Source organism: Cnephaeus nilssonii (genome assembly GCF_951640355.1).
Source record: "Cnephaeus nilssonii genome assembly, chromosome: 17".
NCBI classification, from domain to species: domain Eukaryota; kingdom Metazoa; phylum Chordata; class Mammalia; order Chiroptera; family Vespertilionidae; genus Cnephaeus; species Cnephaeus nilssonii.
Window position 1 is genome coordinate 29,149,682 of NC_137088.1, and position 13,392 is coordinate 29,163,073.

General features: G+C 40.9%; 1 protein-coding gene across 1 annotated transcript in view; it reads left to right on the plus strand.

Annotated features, from left to right (window-relative positions):
* The window catches only part of PCCB (propionyl-CoA carboxylase subunit beta), a 77,356-nt gene that overhangs the window by 23,730 nt on the left and 40,234 nt on the right, over positions 1–13,392 (plus strand). The window contains exon 6 of the mRNA XM_079795463.1: positions 4,165–4,275. Within this exon, the coding sequence (XP_079651589.1) occupies positions 4,165–4,275 (111 nt within the window). The remainder of the gene's footprint in view (positions 1–4,164; positions 4,276–13,392) is intronic.

Sequence of the window (13,392 nt, forward strand, 5' to 3'; positions counted from 1 at the left end):
TTTATTGATTTTAGAGAGAAAGGGAGGAAGAGGGAGAGTAACATCAATCAGCTGCCTCCTGCGTGCACTACTGGGGATCAAGCCCACAACCTGGGCATGACCCCTAACCTGGAATTGAATTTGAAACCTTTTTGGTGTATGGGATGACTCTTCAACCAATTGAGCCACCTGACCAGGGCGGGTCATGTTTCTTAATCCATTCAACCACCCCTATGTATTTTTGCTGGAATATTTAATTCATTTATATTTAGAGTAATTATTGATAAGTATGTACTTATTGACATTTTGTTAATTGTCTTTTGGTTGGTTTTGAAGTTCTCCTCTATTCCTTTCTTCTTCTCTTGACCTATTCCCTTGTGTGTGCTACAATTTCTTTATCCATTCACTCATTGATGAACATATAGGTTGTTCCCATATGTTGGCTTTTGTAAATAATGTTTTAATGAACATAGTAGTGCATATATCTTTTCGAGTTCGTGTTTTTATTTTATTCAGATAAGAACCCAGAAGTAGAATTGCTGGATTATATGGTAGTTCTATTTTTAGTGTCTTGAGGAACCTCCATACTGTTTTCCATCGTGGCTGTACCAGTTTACATTCCCACCAACAGCGCACAGGGTTTCCTTTTCTCCAATCCTTGCCACTTGTTATTTTTAGTCTTTTTGATAATAGCTTTTCTGACAGGTGTGAGGTGATATCTTATGTTATTTTGATTTTCATTTTCCTGATGATTAGTAATGTTCATTATGTGGTCATGTACCTATTGGCCTTCTGTATGTCTTCTGTGGAAAAATGTCTATTTAGATCCTCTGCCCATTTTTTAATCCGATTTTTTCTTTGCTATTAAGTGGTATGAGTTCTTTACATATTTTGGATATTAGCTCCTTATTAGATATATGATTTGCAGTATTATCTCCCATTCCATGGGTAATCTTTTCATTTTGTTGATAGTTTCCTTTGCTGTGCAGAAGATTTTTTGCTTGATGTAGTCTCTCATTTATTTTTGCTTTTGTTGCTTTTGCTTTTAGTGTCAGATTTTAAAAATTATTGCAAGACCTTTGTCAAGGAGCTTACCACCTAAGTTTTTTGCTAGGAGTTTTATGGCTTCTGGTTTTATGTTCAAATCTTTAATTCATGTTGAGTTTATTTTTGCATACAGGGTAAGATAGTTTCATTCTTTTGCATGTGGCTATCCATTTTTTTAAGACCGTTTATTGAAGAGACTCTCCTTTCCCCATTGCATATACTTGGCTCTTTTGTTGTTAAATAATAGACCTTATATGTGTGGGTTTAATTCTGGGCATTCTATTCTTGTCCATTGATCTGTGTCACTGTTTTTAATGCAATACTATATTGTTTTGACTACTACAGCTTTGTATTATATTTTGAAAGCAGGGAGTGTGGTGCCTCCATGTTTGTTCTTCTCTATCAAGATTGCTTTGGCTATTTGGGGTTTTTCATACAGATTTTAGGATTTCTCTGTTCTATTGTGAGAAATGCCATTGGGATTTTGATAGGGATTGCATTGAGTATGTCGTTTGTTTGCGTAGTGTGCACATTTTAACAATATTAAAGTCTTCCAATCTATGAATATGGAATATTTTACCTGCCTCTTTATCTTTCTTCTTCTGAGATTAATGTAATGTATATTTTGGTACATTTAAAGCTTTCCTTCAGGATCTTCAGGCTTTGGCCATTATTATTCTTTTCTTCCTCCTCCTCCTCTTCCCTATTCCTCCTCTCTTCTCTTCCCCTCTTACTCCTTCCCTTCCTCCTCCTGTTGGTGGTGGCTGAGAACAGTACCAGATATTACACTGGTGGGTCAGATTTGACCTTGGTTCAGCAACTTCAGTACTTGAGTTCTGGCTAGGAAAGAATTCAGAGCCAAGACTCAAACTATAAGAGAAAGTGTATTTAGAAAGTCACATAAGTAGAACAAGTGAGCTGTAGAAGAAATGGGTTCAGGAAACAAATTACAGAGGTAAAAGAAAGGCCCTTGGAGCTTAGGAGAGAGGAAGGTAAAGGTAATGTTCCCAGGAGGGAAAGCATGCTGGGTCCTTTGTACTAAGGGCTTTTAAGGGTGGGGATTTTAGGGGACGTTTAAGGGGAGGATCTTAGTGGAATAGTTATCAGCTTTCCAGGTGTGTCCTTGTAGGGTCGTGGTCTCCACTGATTGGTTGGTGTCAGGGCAGTGAGTCATTAGTCAATGTTGCTTGGTCCTGAGGTCAGCAGTGGTGTAGCTTCTGGTTTTGATGCTTTTCTGGGCCTAGAGCGTTGATTGGCATTTGGGTTGTTTCCATATTTTAGCTATTGTGTGTTGTAATGTTGTTGTGAACATAGATGTACAGATACTTTTTTGAGACCCAGCTTTACATTCTCTTGGTGTATCCCTAGAAATGGAATTTCTGGATCACATGATAATTCTCTTTAAAAATTTTGAGGAACCTCCATACTTTTTTCTACAGTGGCTGTGCCATTTTACTAGTATATTCACTTCAACAATGGGTTCCAATTTCTGCACATTCTCACCAACACTACTTGTTTTATGTTTGTTGTTGTTTTTTCTCTGTTAGTGGCCATCCCAATGCATGTGATGTGGTATGTCATTTTAGTTTTGATTTGCATTTCTCTAGTGATTGGTGATGTTGAGCTGGGGGGTGGACAGCTTGCAACAGTGGAGGGAAGTATAATAATGACCACCCACTTCTCTAACTGCACTTGTGAGATTAGAATCACAAACTGAAGATCAGAACACAGATTCCTGATATATGGAGAACAGGATCCTGTTTACCTACCCTGGCTTCTGAAAGCTCTGTGTAGCTGCTCCAGAAACACGTGAACAGCTCCCTGCCTTATGGCTAGGGTGGAAAGTTGGTAGCTGCTATGTGCTAAGAGCTGAAATTGATGGAAGTTAACCACAATTTACCCTTCACATTTTCTCCTGAAAGTTGCAAGCCTTCAATAGAGTTCAGAGTTCCCAAAAGTTACATCAGACAGATTATGCCAATGCAGTTGTTTTTAAGACAGGGAGACAGGCCCTAGTTGTTTTGGCTCAGTGGATAGAGCATCAGCTTGCAGACTGAAGAGTCCCGGGTTCAATTCCAGTCAAGGGCACATGCCTGGGTTGCGGCTCGATCCTCAGTGGGGCGTGTGCAGGAGGCAGGCAATCAGTGATTCTCCCACATCGATATTTCCATCTCTCTCTCCCTTCCTCTCTCAAATCAATAAAAATATATATTTTTAAAAAAGACAGGAAGATAGATGCCTAGTGCTTCTAACTCCACCCTCTTCCCAGAATCCTCTCTCTATAGATAGATGCCCTTTTGTAATGTCCTTAGCTGTGTCCTGTGATTTACAGAAGTTGATCCGAGAGCCAAGGCAGTGCTAAAAGTGTGTGTGTGTGTGTGTGTGTGTGTGTGTGTGTGTGTGTGTGTGTCTTTTTTAAGCTGATAGAGCTCAGGGGAAGAAAAGAAGTTGGGGGTTGGGCAAGGAGTCATTGGGCCCTTATCTCGCCTGGGTCCACCAACCCCAATCTTATCTTTCTTAGGAGGTGGTCTGAGGCTTGGCCCTTCACAACACCATTGTCTTCATGGAGCCTTTCTGGCTCCTACTATGTCTTCCCATATGCTCTAGTGGGGGGACAGTGGGAGGTGGGCAGACCTTGAATACTCTGAGTTAAGTAGCATCTGCCTCTTAGCTTTGCCTTATAACTGCTGGGTACCCTGTGTGGAGGTTGTCAAAGGATTCCAAATGGAGGTCATGGCTCCAGGATAAGAGTTGTTCCTGTATGTCCTGCCTAAGGTTCTCATTCATCCTTCCAGATAGCTTTGTGGAGACAGGGGTGCTGGGCCTCAGGTGTGTTCGGAGCTGGGGTGAGAATGGTATGGCTCTATATGAGCTCATGTTCTGGTGGAGGTTTTGGGGAACTACTGCCAAGGAGGGAGAGAGGGTATTTGCCCCAGAAAGTAATAGGCCAACTATTCCCCTTTTTATGGGGACAAATTGCATATATATTTTTGGAAGAAACTAATCAGGTTTCTTGCCTCTGGGATCGAATTTCTGTGAGTAAAAGCCAAGAGTAGTTTTATTGTTGCCTTTATCTTTCTACACATAATGCCTCAAATATCTCTGTAACCAGATATTTTCACCTTTCTCTTCTGGCAGAGGAATGTCACGGCATCCGGAGTCGTCCCTCAGATTTCTCTGATCATGGGCCCATGTGCTGGTGGGGCTGTGTACTCGCCAGCCCTAACAGACTTCACGTTCATGGTAAAGGTAAGAAAGAAAGACGTGTTTCTCCTGCTCTCTGAGAGTTGTGCAGTACCTCACCTGAAATAAAAATAATTCCTGACCCAGATCTAGGTTGTTATCTTCATTCTCATTGGCTTTCAGCTTAGCGATGATAAGGTCTTAGTGAAGAAAAGGTTTTGGCACAAAACCTGTAGCTTGTGGGAGTTCAGTGGCAGAATGCACTTGTGTACTTCATTGGTGGGTGATTTTACTTGTTGATCTGAATTGCAAATGATTTTCAGGTAATCAAAGGATTCTGTCCTCTGCTCAGACAGGTGATTGTTACTGAATCCTATTCAAAAAGTTTCTCATGGAAGACTTTTCTATAATATTCTTTATTGGGAAGTTGTTTCTTATGACCCACCTTTATTTCTTTGGCTGTTTGCCTTTTTATTACATTTTTGTCTATAATGATAATAGTAAATCTCATCTCCAACTTCATTTTGAAAGGTGCATATCTTTATTATGTGATTTGATGGGATGATGTTTTTAAATGATATTTAAATAAAGCCTACTTGAATTTACCCTTAACCTAATACCATTAAAAAGTTCAGTCTTGCCGAAACCGGTTTGGCTCAGTGGATAGAGCGTCGGTCTGCGGACTGAAGGGTCCCAGGTTCGATTCCGGTCAAGGGCATGTATATTGGTTGCGGGCACATCCCCAGTGGGGGGTGTGCAGGAGGCAGCTGGTCGATGTTTCTCTCTCATCGATGTTTCTAGCTCTCTATCCCTCTCCCTTCCTCTGTAAAAAAATCAATAAAATATATTAAAAAAAAAAAAGTTCGGTCTTTTTCCTCTTAAAATATTTTTAACGATAATGAGAGTACATGCCAAGACAGAAAGACTGGGGGGTGGGGAGTAGATAGTCATCCAGTATGAGGAGAACAGTGTAAATAGGAAAACCTTTTTTTTTCAAGGTTATATTGGCAATGGAAATTCAGAGGTTTAGAAAAGTGTTTACCCTTTGACTAAGTCTTCTGTTTTTAGTGACAGATTGAAAGCAGCCTAAATGTTCAGCAACAGAGGTGGATTTTATGACCACATATCTTCGTGAACAGAGCAGAACTCCCTCAACTTTGCCCACTAAATTTATGTATACCATATCTACCTGGTTCTACCCCAGTTCTCTTCTCCTTCCTGCCTGGTAGGAATGGAGATGTGGTATCCATTCCTCTGGCTAAGGCCATTCCTTCCCCTCTTTCTACATAGATGCACATTGCTGAATACAACTCTTTTCAGTGGCCTTATCCTGTAAGTTCTTTTCTCTTACATACTGTTTTCAGTGTCTCCCTTGGTACTCTAGATCCTCCCACCAGAACTTATCCATCCATGTTCAGGGCTTTCCTATCTTCAGAACAAAGACAAAAGTCCTCCCTTAATCTGTATCTCTCTGTGGCTATTGTCCTATTTCTATCTGTCCTCTCCTTAATACATTTTAATTTACCTCTCTGCCCCTCAGTCCACTAAACCTGTTTCTCTAAGGTAATCAGTGACATCTGTGTCACTATAAATATTCTGTAACTTTTATTTTCCTCACATTTTCAGCAATATTCTTTTCCTTTGGCTTCCATGATGCCACACTCTGGCATTTCTTCTCACATCTTTGGCCCTACTATCTTGGTTTCTATTACTATTTCACTCTAAATTGCTTTCTCTTATTTTTAATTTTTCCAGCTTTATTGAGAGATAATTGAGATATAACATTGTGTAAGCCTAAGGTGCGCAACATGTTGATTTGATACAGTTACATATTATAGAATGATTAGCACCATAGCATTAGTTAAGCCAAGCATGTCAAACTCACGGCCCACAGGCTGCATGTGACCCACAACGAATATTTTTGTGGCCCAGCCAATATAACGGTATGTAAGAAACATTTTAATTAAATTTTCGTAACTTAATTTTTACAATATCCTGTTATACATAATCTGTAATAATAAAAGCGTAATATGCAAATCGACCGAACGACTGAACAGCAGAATGACGTCTGGACGACTGTCCAGACAACTTTCTGGACGACCATGCTATGACATGCACTGGTGCCAGGCCAGCCAAGGCAAGGTGCGATGCGATTGGTCAGCCTCCCTCTGTGCGGTGATCAATTGAGGAGCCCCGGCAGGGTGGGCAGGGCCTCCCTCTGTGCTGCGATCAATCACGGAGTCTTGGCCGGGTGAGTAGGGCCTCCCTGTGCGCAGTGATCAATTGCGGAGCCCCGGCCAGGTGGGCAGGGCCTACCTCTTTGGGGTGATCCATCGAGGAGCCCTGGATGGGTGAGTGGGGCCTACTTTTTTGGGGTGATCAATTGTGGGGTTCCTGGACTGTGAGAGGGCACAGGCCGGGCTGAGGGACCCCTCACCTCCAGTGCACGGATACTGTGCACCAAGCCTCTAGTTATTAATAACGAACTACAACGTTAGCTAGTGACTGATTACGATAATCGTGCTGCATTCATTTCCCTTACGTGCTTTACGTGCAGGCGCACCATTTCTCTCCACTCATACTAGCAGCGAATATTTTAGCAGCCTTTTGCCACATCATTAGTCTTGTTTGGTGTGCGCAACAGGACATATTTTGCTTTTGGAGAACAAGAAAAATAGGTTTATTTGTGTTACGCTTATTAATTTATGCAGTTATTCAGTGTCTGATAAGTTAATGTTCAAGAAAAATATTAATTTTTATTAAAATGTTCTGTTATTTTATGTTAATCATTACTCATTTATTTTAGCCCTTTGTATTCAGCCTGTCTCTATCGAAATAAACCTATGTTTCTATGAAAATTGAAGCTTTTGTTTTTTTTTGCAGCCCACATAAACTTAAACCTTGTTTATTTAGCCTGTGTTAGCCTTTGAGTTTGACATGCTCGAGTTAAGCTAACAGCTTCATTACCTCACACGATTACTATTTCTTTTCTGTGGCAAGAACATTTAAGACCCACTCTTTTAGCAACTTTTGAGTATATAATACAGTATCCTATATAATAAAAGCCTAATATGCTAAGTGTCTGGTCATCCGTTCAACCAATCAAAGCGTTATATGCTAATGATATGCTAAGGCCACTCAACCGCTTGCTATGATGTGCTATGACCACCAGGGGGCAGACAGTCTACTGGTCGACCAGTCGCTATGACGTGCACTGACCACCGGGGGCAGATGCTCTGACCAGTAGGTTAGCTTGCTGCTGAGGTCCAGCTGATCGGGACTGAGCGAGACAGGCCAGACACGTCCAGGAGCCCTCCCACGGTCTCTCCCTGACTGGCCAACCTTCCACATCCCTCCCTGGCCCCAGTAGTGCACCGGTGGGAGTCCCTCGGCCTGGCCTGCGTCCTCTTGCAATTTGGGACCCCTCAGGGGGGCACATTGACTGTCAGGTAGTTCCATCTATATAATAAAACTAAGCGACCGTTACGGCGGAATGACCAGTCACTATGATGTGCACTGACCACCAGAAGGCAGATGCTCAATGCAGGAGCTGGCCCCTTATGGTCAGTGCGCTCTCACGGGGAGCACCGCTCAGCCAGAAGTCGGGCTCATGGCTGGCAAGTGCAGTGGCGGTGTCTGGAGCTTCTCGCCCCTCCATGGCAGTGCTAAGGAGCAATGAGCCGAGCAGTAAGGAGCGAGCAGGCAGGTGGTAAGGAGTGAGGGGTCCCACTGCGAGAGGGATGTCCGACTGCCGACTTAGGCCCGCTGGCAGATGGACATCCCTCGAGGGGTCCCAGACTGCGAGAGGGCGCAGGCCGTCTGAGGGATACCCCCCCACAGTGCTCGAATTTCGTGCACTGGGCCTCTAGTTGTTAACTATAGTCAACATGTTGTACATTAGATCCCTAGAATTTATTCATCTTATTACCGGAAATTTGTACCCTTTAACTAACATCCCAAATTCTCCTACCTTCCAGCCCTTGGTAGCCACCATTTGACCCTCTTGTTTCTATGAGTTCAGCATTTTTTAGATTCCAGATATGAGTGAGATCATACATTATTGTTCTCTGACTTACTTCACTATGCTAAGTGAAATGTCCTCATGGTCCATTCATGTCACAAATGTCAGGATTTGAATTTTTATGATGATGAATGATGTTGAGTATCTTTTCATGTATCATTTGTATGTCTTCTTTGGAAAAATTATCTATTTAGATTTTCTGCTTATTTTTTAATTGGATTTTTTTTTGGCTATTGTATGAGTTCTTTATGTATTTTGGATATTAACTCCTTATCTACACTAATAAAAGAGAAACATGCAAATTGACCATCACTCTGCTACACCCACCAGCCAATCAGGAGGGAATATGCAAATTAGAAGGACAAAGATGGTGGCCGCCCAGCTGCTCCAGGCACGGAGTGGCTAGGCGGGGCAGGACGCCTGCTATGAGAAGGAGGGCCGGGGGCGGGGGTGAGTGGGCGTGAAGGGATCTACAGGAGCCGCACTCCGGCCGCAGCGAAGACAAAGATGGCAAACTCCGGCCAGAGTCTGCAGCGAAGCAGCGAAGACGAAGATGGCAGAGTCTGGCCGGAGTCTGCAGCAAAGCAGCGAAGACAAAGGCGGCAGACTCTGGCCAGAGTCTGCAGCAAAGATGAAGAAGGCAGACTCTGGCCGGAGTCTGCAGCAAAGGCCTGGGTCCCGGGTGCCAGAGGAAAACCGGTGCTGGAAGCCAAAGGAAGGAAGGCCTATTGCACGAATCTCTTCGTGCAACGGGCCTCTAGTCAGATATATAATTTGCATATGTATACCGTATTTTCTGGCGTATAAGACGACTGGGTGTTTAAGATTTTCTTGGGTTAAAAAGTCCTCTCATACGCCAGAAAATACAGTATTTCCATCTTAGAGGTGAAGTGACTTGTGTTCAAAGCTGCATAGATATTTACTGTATTTTCCGGCATATAAGACGACTTTTTAACCCAGGAAATTCTTAAACGCCCAGTCATCTTATACACTGGAAAATACGGTATATATATTTTAATCCTCACTCAAGGATTTTTTAAAAAATTGATATTAGAGAGAGGGAAACATCAATGTGAGAGAAAAACATCGGTTGGTTGCCTCCAGTATGCACCCCAACCAGGGATTGAATGCGCAACCTAAGTGTGTGCTCTGATTGGGAATTGAACCCATAACTTTTTTGGTGCATGGGATGGTGCTCAACCAATTGAGTCACCTGACTGGGCTGCAAATATTTTATTAGGTTGATTGCCTTTTCAATTTGTTGATTATTTTGCTGTGCAGAAGCTATTTAGTTTGATGTAGTTCCACTTACAGTATTTTGCTTTTGTTGCTTGTGCCTTTGGTATCTTATCCATAAAAATTGTTACCAAGGCAATTGTCAAGGAGTATTTTCCTTATGTTTTCTTCTAGGAGTTTTATGGATTAAGGTTTTTAAGTATTGCATCCGTTTCAAGTTAATTTTTCTGAGTGGTGAAAGATATGGGCCCAATTTTATTCTGCATGTGGCTGTCCAGTTTTCCCACCATCAGTTATTGAAGAGACTGTCTTTCCCCATTGAATATTCTTGGTTCCTTTGCCAAATATTAGTTGACTTTATATGTGAGGATTTATTTCTGGGCTCTTGATTTTTGGGCTATGTCTGTTCCATTGGTCTGTATGTCTTATTTGTTTACTTATTTAAATCTTTGTTGTTGAAAGTATTACAGATATCCCTTTTTTTTATTCCCCATTGCCCCCCTCCACCTGGTTCCCACCCTTCTCCAGGCCTTCACAACCTTATTGTCTGTGTCCATAGGTAATGCATATAAGATCTTTGGTTAATCTCTTCCCGCCCCCCAACTCCCCTTCCCTCTGAGATTTGTCAGTCTATTCCATGTTTCCATGCCTCTGATTCTAATTTACTCATCAGTTTATTTTGTTCATTAGATTTCTTGTTTGATTAGATTTATTTGATTTTTAGATTTAATTGTTGATAGATATGTATTAATTGCCATTTTATTATTCATAATTATGATCTTTTTTCTTCTTCTTCTTCCTCTTCTTAAAGAATACTCTTCAACATTTCATGTAATAGTAGTTTGGTGCTGATGAACTCCTTTAGCTTTTTCTTGTCTATGAAGCTCTTTATCTGACCTTAAATGATAGCTTTGCTAGGTAGAGTAATCTTGATTGTAGATCCTTGCTATTCATTACTTTGAGTATTTCTTTCTACTCCTTTCTGGCCTGCAGTGTTTCTGTTGAGAAATCAGCTGACAGTCATATGGGCGCTCCCTTGTAGGTAACTAACTGCTTTTCAGAATCTTTCTTTGTCTTTAACCCTTGACATTTTATTTTATTTTTAATATATTTTATTGATTTTTTTACAGAGAGGAAGGGAGAGGGAAGGGATAGAGAGTTAGAAACATCAATGAGAGAGAAACATCAATCAGCTGCCTCCTGCACACCTCCTACTGGGGACGTGCCCGTAACCAAGGTACATGCCCTTGACCGGAATCGAACCTGGGACCTTTCAGTCCGAAGGCCGACGCTCTATCCACTGAGCCAAACCAGTTAGGGCAACCCTTGACATTTTAATTATGATGTGTCTTGGTGTGGGCCTCTTTGATTTTCGAATATTGTACCAGCCTTGCATCCCTGGAATAAATCCTATTTGGTCATGGTGTATAATCTTTTTAATATAGTGCTGAATCTGACTTGCTAATATTTTGTTGAGGATTTTAGCATCTGTGTTCATCAGGGATATTGGCCTGTAATTCTCCTTCTTTGTAGTGTCTTTATCTGGTTTTGGAATTAGAGTAATGCTGTCCTTATAAAAAGAGCTTGGAAGTGTTCCTTCCTCTTGGATTTTTTTTTTCTTTAAAACATTTCTTTATTGACTTGAGAGAGGAAAGGAGAGGGAGAGAGACAGAAACATCAATGATGAGAGAGAATCATTGATCGGCTGCCTCCAGAACTATCCTGTACTGGGGATGGAGCCCGCAACCTAGGCATGTGCCCTTGGCCGGAATCAAACCTGGGACCCTTCAGTCCACAGGCCAACGCTCTGTCCACTGAGCCAAATGAGCTAGGGCTTCCTCTTGGATTTTTTGGAATAGTTTGAGGAGTACAGGTGTTAGTTCTTTGAATGTTTGGTAACACTCTCCTGTGAAGCCATCCGGACCAGGGCTTTTGTTTTCTGGGAGTTTTTTTTTATTACCACTTCTTTCTTTTATTAATTTTTTAAAATATATTTTTATTGATTTCAGAGAGGAAGGAAGAGATAGAGAGAGAGCAAGAGAGAGAGAGAGAGAGAGAGAGAGAGAGAGAGAGAGAGAGAGAGAAACATCAATGAGAGAGAATCATTGATTGGCTGCCTCTTGCAGACCCCATACTGAGGATTGAGCCTGCAACCCAGGCATGTGCCCTGACCGTGAATCGAACCCTGACCTTCAGGTTCATAGGTCAACGCTCAACCACTGAGCCATACCGGCCGGGTGATTATTGCTTCTATTTCATCAGTTGTTATTGGCCTATTCAGGTTTTCTGATTCTTCCTGATTCAGTTTTGGGAGATTGTATTTTTCTAGGAATTTGTCCATTTTGTCCATGTTGTCCAGCTTGTTGGCATATGGTTGTTCATAGTATTTTATTTTTACAAGCCTTTGTGGTGTCCATTGTTACTTTGCTGCTTTTGTTTCTGATTTTAATTATTTGAGTCCTCTCTGTTTCTTGATGAGTCTGGCTAATGGTCCATCAATCCTGTTTATTTTTTCAAGGAGCCAGCTCTTGGTTTCATTGATCTTTTGTACTGGTTTTTTAAATTTCTATGTCATTTATTTCTGTTCTGATCTTTATTATTTCATTCCTTCTACTTACTCTGGGCTTTTCTTGTGTTCTCTTTCTAATACTTTAAGTTGTAGGGTTAAATAGTTTATTATTAATTTTTCTTATTTTTTTAGGTAGGCCTGTAGTGCTATGAACTTTCTTCTCAGGATTGCTTTTGCTGTGTTCCAGAGATTTGGGGTTGTTGTGTGTTCATTTTTATTGGTTTCAAGGAATTATTTTATTTCTTTCTTGATCTCATTGGTGACCCATTAATAGTTTAATAACGTGCTATTTAGCCTCCAGGTATTGGAATGTTTTTGAGTGTTTTTACTGTAGTTGATTTCTAATTTCATTCCATTGTGATCTGAGAAGATGCTTGATATGATTTTAATCTTCTTGAATTTGTAAAGACTTGTTTTGTGTCCTAATGTGGTCTGTCTTTGAGAATGACCCATGTACACTTAAGAAAAATGTATATTCTGCAGCTGTGGGGTGAAATGTTCTATAAATGTCAATTAAATCCATCTGTTTCCTTGTTAATTTTTTGTCTAAAAGATCTATCCAGTGCAGTCAGCGTGGTGTTAAAATCCCCTACTATGACTTATTGTGGATCTCTCTTTTAAAATCCTCTAGAAGTTTTTTTAATATATTTAGGTACTCCTATATTGGGTTGCATATATGTTTACCAGGATTATATCCTCTTATTGGATCGATCCTTTTAGTATTATGTAGTAACCTTTGCTGTCTCTTGTGATGGCCTATTTTGTCAGATATGAGTATTGCTATGTCAGCTTTTTTTCTGTTGCCATTTACATGGAAAAGTTTTTTCTATCCCTTCACTCTCATTCTGTGTGAGTCTTTTGTTCTGAGCTGGATCTCTTGTAGAAAGCATATAGTTGGGTCATGTTTTTGTGTCCATTTAGCTACCCTATGTCTTTTGATTGGAGCATTTAAACCATTTACATTTAAGGTTATTATTGATAGGTACTTATTTATTGCCATTTTAATTCTGTGTGCTTAGGTTTCTCTCTCTATTTCTTCTTCTCATTACAGCAGTCCCTTTAGCATTTCTTGTAATGCTGGCTTGGTGGTGATGAACTCCTTTAGCCTTTTTTTGTCTGGGAAACTCATTATTTCACCATCTATTTTGAATGATAGCCTTGCTGGAGATAGTAGTCTTGGTTTCAGATCCTTGCTTTCCATTACTTTGAATACTTCATGCCTTTCCCTTCTGGCCTGTAGAGTTTCTAATGAGAAATCAGCTGACAACCTTGTGGGAGCTCCTTTGTAGGTAATAAATTGTTTTTCTCTTACTGCCTTTAAGATTCTCTATTTGTCTTTAATTTTTGGCATTTTAAT